At 40.7% G+C, this 16,003-nt stretch overlaps 1 protein-coding gene and 1 pseudogene across 1 annotated transcript; one reads left to right on the top strand and one right to left on the bottom strand.

Moving 5' to 3' along the window:
* The window catches only part of LOC104847295 (G-patch domain and KOW motifs-containing protein-like), a 28,195-nt pseudogene extending 13,454 nt beyond the window's left edge, over window positions 1-14,741 (top strand).
* Window positions 2,303-10,180, bottom strand: LOC135231770 (tripartite motif-containing protein 43B-like). The gene is made up of 5 exons (XM_064288927.1): window positions 9,932-10,180; window positions 9,178-9,273; window positions 6,885-6,907; window positions 6,238-6,335; window positions 2,303-3,841 (listed from the first exon to the last, which is right to left on the bottom strand). The coding sequence occupies exons 1-5, from the start codon at window positions 10,178-10,180 to the stop codon at window positions 3,339-3,341; spliced, it is 969 nt and encodes a 322-aa protein (XP_064144997.1). The 3' UTR covers window positions 2,303-3,338.
* Window positions 14,742-16,003: the final 1,262 nt, after the last annotated feature.

The following is a 16,003-nucleotide window of genomic DNA, read 5'->3' as shown; positions in this document are numbered from 1 at the left end:
TTCCAAGAACTTCGTGATTCCATCTTTGATTTCTTCTATTACCCAGTGGTTTTTCAGCAGGGTGTTATCCACTTTACATATAATTGATTTTTTCCCCTTACTTCTCCTGTTGTTAATTTATATTTTGATGGCATTGTGGTCAGAGAAGATACTTTGTATTATCTCAATGTTTTGGAATTTGTTGAAGGTTGCTGTGTGGCCTAAGATGTGGCCTGTTCTGGAGAATGTTCCATGTGTGTTGGAAAAGAATGTGTACTTTGCAGCTGTTGGGTGGAGTGTTCTATATATGTCTCTGAGATGAAGTTGGCTGATTGTGCTCTTCAGCTCTTCTGAATTTTTGTTGATTTTCTTACTAGATGTTCTGTCCTTTACTGACAGTGGTGTGTTGAAGTCTCCTACTATTATTGTGGCACTGTCAATTTCTGTTTTTAGTGCTGTTAGAGTTTGTCGTATGGATTTTGGACCCCTATCATTGGGTATGTAGATGTTTATTATGGTTAAGTCTTCATGATGCATCATCCCTTTAGTAATTATATTCTTTGTCTTTTATGGTGGATTTTGTTTTCAAGTTTATCTTATCTGAAATTAGTATTGCCACTCCTGCTCTTTTTTGGTAGTTATTTGCTTGATATATTTGATTTTTAATAAATTTACATCTTTGTTTCTAAGGTGTGTCTCTTATAGAGAGCATACTGATGGATCCTGTTTTTTTTTTTTTTAATCCATCCATTGCTTTTTTCTTACAAATAACTTTTTACAACATAAACCATCACTATATGCATGGGCCTTGCTGGATGGAATACATCAGAATTAAATCTACTACATTTGTGGAGAGACTATGGAGAAGCTCAATATCATCACTTAGAACAAGGCCAGTGGCAGACCACTGAACAGGCCATGAACTGTACATGTGCAAGCTCAAGGTGAAGTTGAAAGAAATTAAACAAGTCCATGAGAGGCAAAGTAAGATGGTCAGAATCCCACCTGAATTTAGAGACCATCTCAAGAATACATTTGGTGCTTTGAACACTAATGACTAAAACCAGAGAAGTTATGGGATGACATCAGGTACATTATACATGAGAAAAGCAAAAGGGCATTAAAAAGACAGACAGAAATAAAATAAAAAAGAAGATTTCAAAGGATGTCTTGAGAAGACAAAGTAAAGAATTATATTGAAATATGCAAAGACCTGAAGTTAGAAAATCAAAAAGGAAGAACATGTTCAGCATTTCTCAAGCTGAAAGAACTGAAGATAGAATTCAAATCTCTAGGTGTGATACTGAAGGATTCTATGGGAGAAATATTGAACCACTCAGGTAGCATTACAAGAAAATGGGAGGAATACACTGAGTCAGTGTACCTGAAGGAATTGGTCTACAGTCAACTATTTCAGGAGGTAGCCTATGATCAAGAGATGATAGTACTGAAGGAAGAAGTCCAAGGTGCACTGAAGGAAATGGCAAAAAACAAGGCTCTAGGAACTGACAAAATACCAATTGAGATGTTTCAACAAATGGATGCAGTGCTGGAAGCGTTCACTCCTCTATGTTGTGAAATTTGGAATAGTTTTCTGGCCAATCAAATGAAAGAGATCCATATTTGTGCCAATTCCAAAGAAAGGTGATCCAACACACAAGTAAAATTTTGCTGAAGATCCTTCAAAAGCCGTTCCAGCAATACATCCACCAGGAACTACCAGAAATTCAAGCTGGATTCAGAAAAGGACATGGAAAGAGGGGTGTCATTGCTGATGTCACATGAACCTTGGCTGAAAGCAGAGAATACAAGAAACATGCTTACTTTTGTTTTATTGACTATGCAAAGGCATTTGACTGTGTGGATCATAACAAATTATGGATAACACTGTGAAGAAGTGGAATTCCAGAACACTTAACCATGCTCATGAGAATCTGTACATAAACCAACAGACATTTGTTTGGACAGAACAGAACGAGGGATTACTGTGTGGTTTAGAGTCAGGAAAGGTGTGGGTCAGGGTCGTATTCGTGCAGCATATTTATTCAATTTGTGTGCTGAGCAAATAATCCCAGAACCTGGTATCAGGATTGGAGGAAGGCTCATTAACAACCTGCCATGTATAGATGACACAACCTTGACTGCTGAAAGTGCAGACTGCTTGAAGCACTTACTGATCAAATACTATAGCCTTCTGTATGGACTGCATCTCAGATTAAGAAAACAAAAATCCTCACAACTGAACCATTAAGCCACAACATGATAAATGGAGAAAGGATTGAAGTTGTCAAGGATTACAATTTACTTGGGTTCACAATCAATACCCAAGGAATCAGCAGTCAAGAACTCAGATGACATATTGCGTTGGGCAAATCTGTGGCAAAAGGCCTCTTGAAAGTGATGAAAAACTAGGATGTCACCTTGAGGATTAAGGTGCTCCTGACACAAGCCACAGTATTTTCAGGTGCCTCATATGCATGTGAAACCTGGACAATGAGTAAGGAATACCAAATAAGAATTGGCGACTTTGAATTATGTCGTTGGAGAAAAATATTGAACATATCATTGACTGCCAGAAGAAAGAACAAATCTGTCTTGAAAGAAGTACAAGAATGCTCCCTAGAAGCAAGGATGGTGAGGCTTTGTCTCAAGCAGTTTGGACAAGTTATCAGGAGGGATCAGCCTCTAGAGAGGGACATCGTGCTTGGTAAAGTGAAAGGTCAATGAAAAAAAGTATGACCCTCAAGGAGATGGATTGACACTGTGGCTGCAACAATGGGCTCAAGCACAGCAAAGACTGTGAAGTGGCACACGACTGGGCAATGCTTCCTTCTGTTGTACACAGGGTTGCTATGAGTCAGAGTCGACTTCCTGGCACCTAACACCAACAAGGGTGAATTGTTGAGTATGATTTTACTAGATCATGATGAGGGAGTAGAATATTTCAGACTGACATTTGCACTGTAGATAACCAAGTTTCTTTATGATGCAAACACTCTGTGTTCCTGCATTAAACTGTTAAGATGGAATCCCAGTCATATACTCTTGTAATTCTAGCCAACTCACAAAGTAGGTGAATAAAAACAGTATGTGTTTCAGGAAAAGGACCACAGGACTTGATTTTAATTGAAAGAAAATTAAGCCAACCAATTTTGCATTGCCACACCAGCTTTATATTTACCAATGATAAAACAAAGTTACATTAAAATGGAACAACCTAAGGGAGAGTAAAGTATGATTGATCAGCTTCAACTGAGACGGGCTCCTTCAGATATGGAGTTCCCAAGTTCCTCACTTCTCCATGATCATGTGTGGGCTCCTTCAAATATGGAGTTCCCAAGTTCATCACTTCTCCATGATCATGTGTGGCCAGTGCAAAAAAAAGGCCGGAGCGAGTAATTGAAGGAGTAAGCGGGGTATTCCCATATGAGGGAATTTTTGGCAACATTAACAAAACTCACACTTCCACTGTTAAAATCAACAAACACACCAACCTTCCCCAGAGGTTTCTCTATGTACTGAGAAAGCACTGGGGAGGTGGTGAAGAGATGGTAACCATTATCCCCCTTCACACATAAAAGAAGAAATGTGTCCCCAGATTCAATCACTGAGCAGTTCTTCCTTAGCCAAGTATCCTTACAGACCCCTATAGCCCAGTCCCAAGAGCTGTCCACATGCATCTCCCAGTAGTGTTTTCCAGAGCTGAAGGCCTGGGCTCCCCATGTAGCAAAGTAGTTGGATCTTCCAGATGGAAAAGGCACCTCTTGAAGGTCATGCCTAAATATCAAACTTCTCACGTCATCAGACAGCATGATATCGTGACTGCTTGCTTCATAATTCAAGGAAATGTTCACTGCGGAAAGAAAAGAATATTCCAGTCAAAATCCGTTTTTAAAGTCTTACGAGATCTAGAGTGTCATTGGAAAACCGACCAAGACTTTAAGGGCAGCTTGGTTGGAAAATGTCATTAGATTCAGGGGCTACCAGTATATCTGCAGAATTAACAAATACCTAATCTCAATGGAAAAAAATCACAAAGATTTTTTACATTTCACTTCCCATTAGAAACAGAAGACCTTCCCATAAGGCCTAGTCATTGCTATGAAATTAACTTCAGTGCCCCTCTTCAGGGGAAAGAAGATCCTTAGAGATAAATAATTGGTGATCACTTTGCCAGGCATACTATGGTATTCCAGTTAAGGAAACAAATTCCAATTAAGAATAAAAAGATCTAAATACATCTTCTTAGAAGAAGTTTTCTCCTAAGAATTTTCTGGATTTTACTCCTGGTTTCACCTCAGGCTTGGTCTTCATCTGCATGCCAGTCTAACCTCCCTGGTTTAGATCTACTATGGAATTCTGTATACTGTCTCATCAACCACCAACTTGTCTTACTGTTGTTCTTCACAAATTCTTATTTTATGCCTTTCATTATTTTATGTTTATGGACAAAATATTCTAGCTATATCAACTACAATGTGCATTATTACAAATTCAATTACTAAGAAGCTTTACAGCAAAAATATTTAAAAAATGAAAATTTGCCAACTGTTACGGGTTGAATTGTGCCTCACCAAAATTTGTGTCGTAAATCCTAACTTCTATGTCCGTGTTTATAATCCCACTTGGGAACGGATTATCTTTGTCGTGCTAATGAGGCAGAATTACTGTAGGATGTCTTGAGTCAATCTTTTTGAGATATAAAAGAGATTAAAAAGCAAGCCAGCAAGCAGAGGTGGGAGAGGAAAGACACCATGCCAAATGAAGTTCACCAAGGAGCAAAGGAATAAGAACTTCCCCAGGGCAAACAGAGGGTAAGCCTTCCCTTAGATCCGGCACCCTGAATTCCAACTTCTAGCCTCCTAAACTGTGACAAAATAAATTTGTGTTTGTTGAAGCCACTCATCTGTGGTATTTCTGTCATAGCAGCACTAGGTAATTAAAACATCAATCCTATCACCATAACTAACTGTACTTTAGTTAAAACTTGAATTCCCTAACTAAATATGCAGTTCTATATGACTAAATGAATGAATAACTGGTATTTTATCTCAGAATGGTTCTAGGAGCCCCCCCTTTTTTTTTCAGAGTTTAAATATATATTTCATTTTTTTCTACTGAACATTTTTTTATTGTACTTTGCCTGAAGGTTTACAGAACAAGCTAGCTTCTCATTAAACAGTTAGTACACATATTGTTCTATGAAATTGGTTAACAACCCCACAACATGTCAACATTATCCCTTCTTGACCTTGGGTTCCCCATTACCAGCCTTCCTGTCCCCTCCTGCCTTCTAGTCCTTGCCCTTGGGCTCCTATGCCCCTTTAGTGTCGTTTTGTTTTATGAGCCTGTCTAACCTTTGGATGAAAGGTGAAACTTCAGGAATGACTTCATTACAAAGCTAAAAGTGTATCCAGGGGCCATACTCTCAGGGTTTTCTCCAGTCTCTCTCAGACCAGTGAGTTTGGTCTTTTATTGTGAGTTAGAACTTTGTTCTACATTTTTCTCCAGCTCTGTCCAAGACTCTCTATTGTGATCCCTGTCAGAGCAGTCGGTGGTAGTCAGGTACCGTCCAGTTGTACTGGACTCAGTCTGGTGGAGGCCATGTTAGTTGTGGTCCATTAGGCCTTTGGACTAATCTTTCCCTTGTGTCTTTAGTTTTCTTCATTCTGCCTTGCTCCCGAAGGGGAGGGACCAGTGGAGTATCTTAGATGGCCACTCACAGGCCGTTAAGACCCCAGATGCTACTTAATAAAGTAGAAAGCAGAGCATAGTCTCTACGAACTGTGTTATGCCAATTGAGCTAGATATTTCCTGAGACCATGGTCCCCACAGCACTAGGAGCCCTTTTTGATTGTTTCCTGTTTCTCATTGTCTAATTTATTACAGGCATGAATCACATTTATCCTTTCACCAGCTTTCATTTAGATTTTTTCATGTTATCCCAGGGCAACTATGACTATAAATGTCTCTTAGGAGGCTGTTCTCTCCTAAATCAAGGGTTAATAAAAAGGGGAAACATTGGGCATAAAAAACCAAACCCATTAGTGTCAAGTGGATTCCAACTCATAGTGACCCTACAGGACAGAATAGAACTGTCCCATAGGGTTTCCAAGGAGCAGCTGGTGGATTCCAACTGCAGACCTTTTTGTTAGCAGCCAAGCTCTTAATTGCTCTGGCACCAGGGCTCCATATTATCCAAAGAAAACCATTATTGAAGGACAATGTATGGGGTTCCATCATTGGGTTGCCACTCACCTTGGAATTGGTTGAACCTGTCTATCAGTCCAGTGATGGGCCTGGCACTGAGCGCTGGGTTCACAGGCTGGGGCATGTGCAGTTGCACGGACTCACTCCTACAAGGGGAAAGATTCAGGTAATCTTTCAGGTGCCAAAGGGGTCATCACAGTATGTGCAAAAGATGTCAGCATTCAACAGAATAATATGTTTCATCGGAACTCCTTTCTGATATTGTAGTGTACCTCCATGATCCTGGGATAAGACTGTGCAATTCTTAGGGATTCTTTCTTTTCTTCTGTCCCTGCCTCCACCCCCTTCTTATCATAGATGCCTGCCTCTCCTCTAATGCCTGGAAAAGCTAGTCCATGCACTTTAATATGTTTATGATTTTGAAAACTAAAATCATGCATACCTGTTTTCTAGTGACTTCTGTGTTGAACCCTACAATGTATACCTCCATGAGCACAGAAAGACAAAACAAAACTAACTTCTGATAGAGTGGGATAGAAAATTATATTCAGTAAAACACACACAAATACATGCGCTCACATAAACACACATGCAAACGAAGATTTACTATCTCAGTAACTTCATTTTGGTAGAAACACTTTGATCTCTTTACTAGCTTTCATGGTGCTCCAGTTTGCATTGAAGGCCAAACTTACCTTGTCAATGTGTCTTCCAAATTCTGTAAAGAGAAATAAAAGGAAAAACTCAGAATTCTTCAGAAATTCTTTTTTTGTTATGCCTAATCTTTGGATTTGGGAAATTTCAAAAAAATATCAAACCCTCCTTTCCTCCCCCCCACCCCGGATTTTATAAATGTCTTTTACTTTTCCTCTTTAAAAGAAAATCACAGTACCACACATTGACAGAAAATAAATTCTCGATGGCTAAGGGCTCTGAGGGTGAGCAAAGACAGAGCAGGACATGAGTAGGGACTGCATTCCTACAACCATCAGGTGTCTACAAGGTGGTCTTTTCACAGGGCTTGTTTCCAAAGGGTAATGTGCCTCAAAACGAGCACAACTCAAGCCTAGGACTTCCAAACAGAAGGAGGACATGAATGCTCGCTTTTCGTCTTCGTCATATTGCCCACCTGGAGACAAAAATGTCTACAAAGAAGTTGTTTCTTTCTGTTGGATAGAAAAGTGAATTAAATAAAGAGAACTGAGAAGGGAAACTACTCTCACAATTCCCCAAAGTTTTGTTGTTCCTGGTTAGGATAAGAGTTGAAGTTTATATCATATTCACTTGGACAATAATAGTCTTGACAGGAGCAGAAGATGCAGAAATAAGATTTTGGTTTGAAATATGTACTGGAAGTCAAAGATGTGAACTTGAACTAATATCCTCATTTCTTACCTGGAGCAGCTCCACGTCTGGTTTACGGCACAAATTCAGCAGCTCCTCAAACATTTCTCTTAGGTGTTTTTGTTTTCGAACCATTGTGGTTTGACTTTTCTTGAGTTGCTGTAAAATCCTTTTGCGTTCACTTTTCAGTCCCTCTAAATGTTGTTTTTCTTCCCTGTGGAGAACTGGATGCAACTTCCGATAGTGATCTCTGATCATGTCTCTCCGTAGGCATATATAATCCTGCAGGGACATGGATTTCCTAGATCACACACCCAGGCTGCCTTTACCCTTCACCACTTAAACCTCACTCATTTCTCTTTGATTCATGATCATGTAATCCACCAACCTACATACATGTTAAATTCATGTCTTTCCACTCACCAGAAACCATGCTCATCCCTCTTTCCTTACTTTATTTTTCATTCTTTGTTAACTACAGAAACCCATCCTTTCCTCAGACACTATAATTCACTTCTTAAGTTCCCGAAATTCCTGTAGAAATTTTTTTCAGAGTTAATTTTTAAAATACGTTGTTGTTGTTAGATGCTACTGAGTCGGTTCCAAATCACAAGGACACTATGTACAACAGAATGAAAAACTGCCTGGTCCCAAGCCATCCTACCCTAACAATCTTTTTTATGTTTAAACTTATTGTTGCAGTCACTGTGTAAGTCCATCTCATTGAGGGTCTTCTTCTTTTTCCTGACCCTCTGCTTTACCAATATATGTTCTCTAAAATATGAAAGATTACATGTAAAAAGATAAATTTATGCTTGATTATTTAATATTCTGATCTGTTACTAATTTAGCCTCTCCTCTCAAATTTCCTCAATCCTAGCCTGATCATTCACTCTTAGCCGAAATGTTGCCTACTAGTCTGAGGATTAGAAATCATCAGACAAAACCTCCCTAAAATTCCTAATCCCATACCCTCAATCTGATTTCTCCCATCACTATCCCTTGTTGCCATGGATGGGATGCCTTCCTGGTAATGAGTACTTAAGGCTTCAGGGTCTCATTTTGTCCTAACATTATAGGAACATTAACCCTTACCCCATTGCATGACCCCTGCCAATACCCATGTATTCATTCTCTCCTCACCAAGTCCTTTCCTTTCTCTTTTCCCCCAGTTTTTCAACATGTTAAAATTTCTCCCAGTGGATCCTATATCATTCTCTAGCTACTACATTATCGCTTTTCACTATCACAGGTACACTTCCTAAGTTGCTATTTAAACCTTTTTCTCCCCATGGCCGTCTTTATACTAATCCGTATGACATCCCTGTAGTTCCCCATTATGTACTGTTTAATTTCTCGATTTCACCTCAGTCAGAAATCTCTGCTTGAAATGTCCATGGATTTTTTACACTTGTCCTTTAAAACTCAAATCGATTGTGAACCTCTCTCCGAAACTTTTTCTCAACTCCTGACCAACGGTTTTTGAACTTCTCCAAATCCCTGCATGTGCCTCCATTTCAGCACTTTTTGCACTTTGTTCTGATGGCCTTTTTCTCCCTTGATTAAAGCTCAAGTTCTCAACAGGTAAGGTCCCAGCATGTCTGTACCAAGCTGGTTATGAGGAAAACGTGGTCTCATGCTTACCATCCACAGGTTGATTATTCTGCACTCCTCGTTTAGATTTCTCTGATTTTCTTGGATCTTTTCCCATAAAGACCTCATTTGTTTTAAAAGCTTCTCCTGTAAAAACAAGAATACTGAATTAAGCACCAACAGAACAAATATTATAGATTTCAGACCGTTACTGACAGCTAAAGACCAGGGATGTTAGATGAACATACTTTCAGGAAAGTGGAAGGGTCATGTTTCACTGGCTACCCGATAGTCATCACTTCTGGGAGTTTCAGGCTATAGAGCCACATAAAGTAATGAAACAATTTTCCTGAGAAAACCGACAAATAAAGGCTTTATGTAATGTAATTAAATTTCCTATAAAGATCTTGCTAATTCTCTATACTATTATCCTACATGTTTGTCCAGTATTACTAAATGTGCTTCCAGTAAAAAAAAAAAAAAAAGCACTTGTTAAACATGTAATTTTTGTGGCCAGGAGCTATTTCTAAAAATGTGAGTGTTATGGTGTCCTGTGCTTCACTTTGCATAATCAAATTAATAATCATTAAGCGAATCGCCCTGCCACTCGAATACAGCCTCTGTGAAAGCAGATTTCCTTACCTATTTTATTCACAGCTTTACCCTTCCCACCTAGAACAGTAGCCAGCACATATAAGACTCCCAGTGATGAGTGAATTAATCATAATCACGGTACTCATCTTCCTTATACTCTCTTAGCTCTATTATTCTCCAGCTTTCAAAGGCTTTCAGAAGCATCACTTACTCGGTACTTCTCAACAGCGTATTCAATGGAACAGTGTCTGTGAGCCTCGTGCTCCTGAGAGGAAGAACAGAGCAAACAGAGTAGGTTCTTGCTCTCTTCACAGAACATCTTCTTTATCTCCTTGTGTGTCCCACACATCTGATGCTCAGAGCTCAGGAACTGGCAGAGACTGGCTTGTCTAGCAAGGGACACCAGATTCTTCACAAGAATATCGGATTTGATGTCTGTCTTCTTGATGTTTCCCCACATAGAGGACAACGGGTAGTTTTGGCTTCTTCCCAGGAAATGTATAGACAGGGCCTACAGAAGCTGTGCCCACAGCCTATGGTGACAGGGTCTGTAAGGTAGTTCAAGCAGATACAGCAGGTGAGTTCCTTTCGGAAGGCTTGGGAGATGTTGGAGTCCATTTTCCTGAGGGAAGAAAATCAGGAGAGTTTGTCATTTGCCCCAGAGAGACAAAAGACTAAGCAAACTTCTACTCCAGTTGTGATTCAATACTATACTTACGTCTAGGCCTGATATAGTTTCTTTTACTAATGACAAAAACTGGAAACTGACACAAAGACAGCTCTAGAGCTCTGTTGTAAACTTGGTTGGCTTCCTGATTAACATGATCTACACCATCAACTCCATTTCTCCTCCATAAAAGAACCTGTTTGTGTCCTTTCGTTCTTGGGCTTGTGCTTCAATAGTTTGACTCAATCTCTAGTATTCTGATTGGTGTAAAAGCCAATCATAACCTTCCTAGTGACTGATTGGCTTAGCAAAGCTCATGCGACTAAACTTTTTACCTTTACTATTTCATTTAATTGACAAAACCATCCTATAAGGATGACTAATCCAAAATCATACCGACAGTTAATGTTGGAGCCAAAACTCATACCTTTGACTAAAATTAAAATCTGCTAACCGTTACTCTCCAAGATACCATACAGACAGAATCAACCAGCCAGGTTCTTATCAACTATTTTAATTTAAGCAAACAGTTCTGGTATTTTTCCTCGCCAAGACTGTCTGTGAAGTAGGGTTATAATTCTAATACAAAATCCTTAAAGAGAGAATAAAAGTTGAAAATAATAAAACACAGTAATGGGCAGAATGCACATTTGTCTCCTGCCCCTCACCTATAATACAAAAGTGTCTTTCTTGAAACTCACTGTAAAAAATGCATTAGAAATATGTACATGAGACACATAGTCACAAAATCAAAATTTCTTCTTTGAAACTCTTAATTCAAACAGAATGTAATAAAAATTCAATTTCGGAATACAAAAGTGTTAATAAGAATTTAACAAAGCTTTGTAAAATTGGGAAACTCTGCTGGTATAGTGGGTAATAGCTTTCGCTGCTAACCAAAAGGTCCACAGTTCAAGTCCACCAGACACTCCTTGGAAACTCTGTTGGGCAGTTCTCCCCTGTCATGTAGGTTCGCTATGAGTCGAAATCAACTCAACGGCAACAGGCCTTTTGTTTTGTTTTCTTTGGTCGTAAAATTGGATCAGATTTCAGTCAGAATCTTTATATATGAATATGTATGAAGAAGCCCTGGTGGTGCAAAGGGTTAAGCCATGTTGGTGGTTCCAATGCATCCAGGGGCTCCTTAGGAGAAAGACCCAGTAATCTGCCAGGAAAATGCTACGGGGCAGTTCTACTGAGTCACGTGGAGTTACTACAAGAGAGAATCTACTCATCAGCTCCTAACAACAAGCTTTTAAAAACATCTTTTTATCTACACTAGGCATCTAAAGAAATCAAAAATTAAAGAGACTAGCAATATCTTCCGAACCCTTTCAAACTATTAGCAAGCACCCCTTCACACTGTGAAAAGATGAAAGTATCATGTAATAGTGAAAATCAGCACAAAATAACAAACTGTGCTTTTTAAAATTGATTTAGCTAAAACATTGGGTTCTCATCTTTACACTCAATGAATATAGACGGGAGTCACATTTCTGATATTCCTGCATGGTAACCAGTAACAATTTTGTGCCCAAACATTTCCTGGCTTCTTAAAAATTTACATCAGTAAATAGAATTTTCTAAAGAGACACCAGTATCAAAAAGTTTTTTTTTTTTTTGGTCCAAACCATTCATTGCATTATACACTTATAGTAGAATAGTTTTCTTATACATTGACTTATGCACTACATTTAGACTACTACATTTATCAACTTCTTAGAGAATAAAGTACTTCTATTCCTTTTTCTGAAACCCTGGTGGTGTAGTGGTTAAGAGTTTGGCTGCTAACCAAAAGGTAAGCAGTCCAAATCCACCAGGCGCTCCTTGGAAATCCTACGGGACAGTTCTACTCTGTCCTATAGGGTTGCTATGAATCAGAATTGACTCCTCGGCAGTGGGTTTGGTTTTTTATTCCCTTTTCAGGAACCACACAAAGTACAAAATTACAAGATACGTGGCTACTACTTTCTTAGTCCTTATAATCCATATAAACATTCAAGGCATACATAAAAATAAGACAAAATGCAATCACCCTATTAAATCTAATACATAATAATATTGACAAAACGGATTAATTCATATGTAGGTTAAGGAAAGGACTAATTTTTGCAAAGTAGACAAATGAAATCATTTCATAGAAAAACACCTCAATTTCCCGATTGATAAACTGAAATTATTTTTGGTTTGGGAAAGTAGCGGGAACTCCACTTCTGTATATTGTACACTCACCTAAGTCGCCTAAGGAATATGTGAAGGATTTCACCAACGCTTGCTGTAGAAGTAGTGTTATGGAAGTCAGTTCTGGGTTCAACTCCTTCCGATGTGGTCACAGGAACTTTCAGAAGACTCCGCAGGCAGGAGAGATCCAAGGGCACTCTGTCTCTTCTGGAGAAGAGTGAGTGTGGTTCCTTGGGTGCCTTTTATTGAGCCCAGAAGACCACGCCCAGCTCTTCCCAGTGATTGTATTTCGTGGGTCTTCTAATAGGTGTTACTGAGAATGATTAGGTTTCTTCAAAACAAAAGAAATGATTGATTTAACAACTTAATACCCTCCATAAGTAAACAAACCTCCACAAACATCATCTCATCAAGAAATATGTACTAACTTTTGGCAAACACAGCACAGGCCTGCAAAGAGGGACAAGATGGCGGATGCTGACACTGAAGAAAATGTTCCCGGCGTGCAGCAGTGTCTAGCACCCCAGTTTTTTTCCCCTTCATTTGCATGTCCACCCAGAGGCAGGTGGTGGACCTGTGAGGCAGTGTGAGGGCTGCCCTGAAGGAGAAGGATTTCTTAAAAAGTGTGGAAGGGAGAGAGCTGAAAAGTGTGAAGCCCTCAGAAACTCCCAAGGAGTTTGTCATCCCTTTGATCTGGAATGAATACTGCAGGCAGCTACTGACCCAGGCCCCTGAACATCCAGAGATGCTGAGGCCTTGGTGGATGGGGTGCTGATATGCTAGGCTGTGAAGGAGCTCATTGAGGTATTCAAGTAGTCGCTGGAACACAGAGACAATGTGGGTGTCGATTCCAGGATCGCTATCCCCATGATCCAGAAAGAACGCATCCCCAAAGGCGAAGGGGCAGACACCGAACACCAGGCTTAGTGCCAGGGGAGGCAGATTATGAGGCCATCCCTGTGGAGGCCTATGAGCTGTCCATACTGCAGGTCATGGGCTGGAAACCTGGCAAGAACATCAGCCGAACTTTCAGTCAAGCAGTGAAGCCCCATGTCAATTCACAGAGGCCCAAGGGGTTAGGGGTAGGTGCCAGCCCGACCCATGCCAAGGCCCCCACCAGCCCCCCCGACTGCCAAAGCCAGATGAGGTACAAGAGAAGGAGAAGGAAGAACAACCTCACGGAACCGGTGCCTTGAGGAACTGTAGTGGTCCTGTTTGGCCTCCACTGAGGCTTCTATTGGAAGGTGAAATGCCTCAATCCTGACAATGTTTGGGCCATGGTTCTGGCAGTGGAGAGCCAAGTGGTGACTGCTTGTTAGTACTGCCTGTGGCCTGTCTCCTTGCATAGATTTGACAAGAACTTCTTGGATCTCAGCCAAGTGAGCAAAGCTTCTTCAGAACAACTGAAAGGAACTGCCTTGTTATGGAAGGCCTTCAGGGATAAAGACCTACATGTTCAGCAGGAGGACTCCGAAAGAAAGCAGAAACACCCTCTGGACTGACAAGAAGGAGAAAGCAGCCCCCGGGAGCCATACTGTTTTCGCAGAGACCTGGGTGTGTGGGTTGTGGACAAGCTGCACAAGGGGAGCAAATATTACAACACCAAGATGACAATTGAAGACGTCCTGAGCCCAGATACTTGTGTGTGTCAGACCCTGATTTCCAAGGTCAAGGGAAACTGTGTGATGGTGGTGCTGGGACCATAGGCTGGAAGGGTGGGATGTCTGCTCGGCCAGGACACATAGCAGAGCCGGGCTTTAGTAACAGCCGTGGACAGAGAAATCAGTTGGTGGAGCTTCACTCTGATGCTGTCTGCTGGTACATGGGCCCCAGTGATTCAGATGGAGACTGACCCATGTGACCCACTCCAGTCCCCTAGACTCTTCCCAGTTCTGTACAGTGTAAAAAACTTACTTTTAGTAAGATTGGAATATAATTTTTTGCATCCACACTTGCAAGTGCAGTACTGGTACAGGAACAAGGACAAAGATGAATCCACCGGAAGCGATGCTAGAGACAAACCCAATATTCACCAGAATTTAGTGTATAAAAAAAAATCATTTCAAATAAAAATGAAATATTTTTTCAGCTATGAAACCCCACATCCTAAATTTATATATAATTTTTCTTAACTTTTAATTTTAATTGTATAAAAAAGTAGGAAAGAGGATGTCATCAGTTTATGATTTTAGCAAATGTTTTGGAAAATTTGGAAATGGTTTGCCTGAGGTTGCTTTAATTATAGCCTTCTGGTAGGAATAGTTTGTATTTTATTTACTGATTTATTTTGGTATTTTAATGCAAGGATTTAATGTAAGGCCAGCTTTGGCCTCCACTCCAGAATGGAGGTTTCCCCCACCCTGCACACTCCAGATCAAGCCTCTAAAGGCTCAAGAACAGCAGGAGGACCAGGATTCTCTGTCTGGCACTTCCCATCCCAACTCAGGGAAAACAGGAAAGAATGGCTAGGAAGCCCCAGCTCAGGGACCCATGAACAGGGATGAGAAAGAGGAATTGGGTTCAGGTAAATTGGATTTTATTTCTACTTGAGAAAGTATTAATGACAGGTTTATGTCCCCAATTCATTTAGCCCACTACTGATGGGATAAATTGAGATGCTACCTTTGACCCTTGAGAAACCCTCCTTCTATTATAATTGTCACCAGATATCCTTCCTGGGGTCTGCGAAAGCCAAGCTGTGGATCTGGAGAAGCAGCTCAGATCTCTGCACAAGAGTGTTTAAAGCACCTCCTTGTGGGCACAGAGATCCTGGGGGACACAACAGCCTGAGCCAGCTGAGACATGGAGAAAGGCTCTGAGGAGCAGGGGTCACTGTCAGGAAGAGAAAGGGAACGTGGAAGCTCCAGTTTCCAGGATGCCCCCATTGTGTGTGCAGGAAGCTCAGTGAGCACCCAAAAGGCCACCAAAGCTTTGCTTGAACCTTCTGAAATCTTGGGTTTTCCCTGAATTGAGCTTTCCAGGGATAGGGCAAGAGGTGAGGTCCAAATCTGGGAAAAGAGACCAGAGGTTCAGCAGCGACAGTGTATCTGCATTAAGGGGACCAGCTAAGCACATGTCTGGCTGCATAGGGGGTAGAGGGAGTAGAGAGGGGAGTGACATGTTGGGTCCTGTGTCTTAGTTGTCTAGAGCTGCTACAACAGAAATAAAAGTAGATGGCTCTTACAAACAAGTTTGTTCTCTCACAGTCTGGGAGCCTAGAAGTCCAATTTCAGGGTGCCGGCTCAAGGGGCAGACTTTCTCCCTCTGTCTGCTGTGGAGGAAGGTCCTTGTCATCAATATTGCCCTGTTCTAGGAGCTTCTCTCACAGGAACCTGGGTCACAACTTTCTTGGTGGCATGTGGTCCCCCTGTCTCTCTGCTGGCTTATTTCCTTTGTGTCTCAAAAGTGATTGACTTAAGACAAAACCTAATCGTG

Source organism: Loxodonta africana, chromosome 7 (genome assembly GCF_030014295.1).
Source record: "Loxodonta africana isolate mLoxAfr1 chromosome 7, mLoxAfr1.hap2, whole genome shotgun sequence".
NCBI classification, from domain to species: domain Eukaryota; kingdom Metazoa; phylum Chordata; class Mammalia; order Proboscidea; family Elephantidae; genus Loxodonta; species Loxodonta africana.
Note: the sequence above shows the minus strand (reverse complement) of the source record. Positions and strands in the feature narration are given on the sequence as shown.

What these genes read in the sequence shown, in the direction of transcription:
- LOC135231770 (XM_064288927.1), bottom strand. Translation starts at nt 10,180, where the DNA reads ATGTGGGGAAACATCAAGAAGACAGACATCAAATCCGATATTCTTGTG. An exon ending in GAATAATCAACCTGTGGATG is followed by an intron (nt 6,908 to 9,177) that starts GTAAGCATGAGA and finishes TTCTCTTTACAG; the next exon opens with AATTTGGAAGACACATTGAC. An exon ending in TTGGAAGACACATTGACAAG is followed by an intron (nt 6,336 to 6,884) that starts GTAAGTTTGGCC and finishes TTCCCCTTGTAG; the next exon opens with GAGTGAGTCCGTGCAACTGC.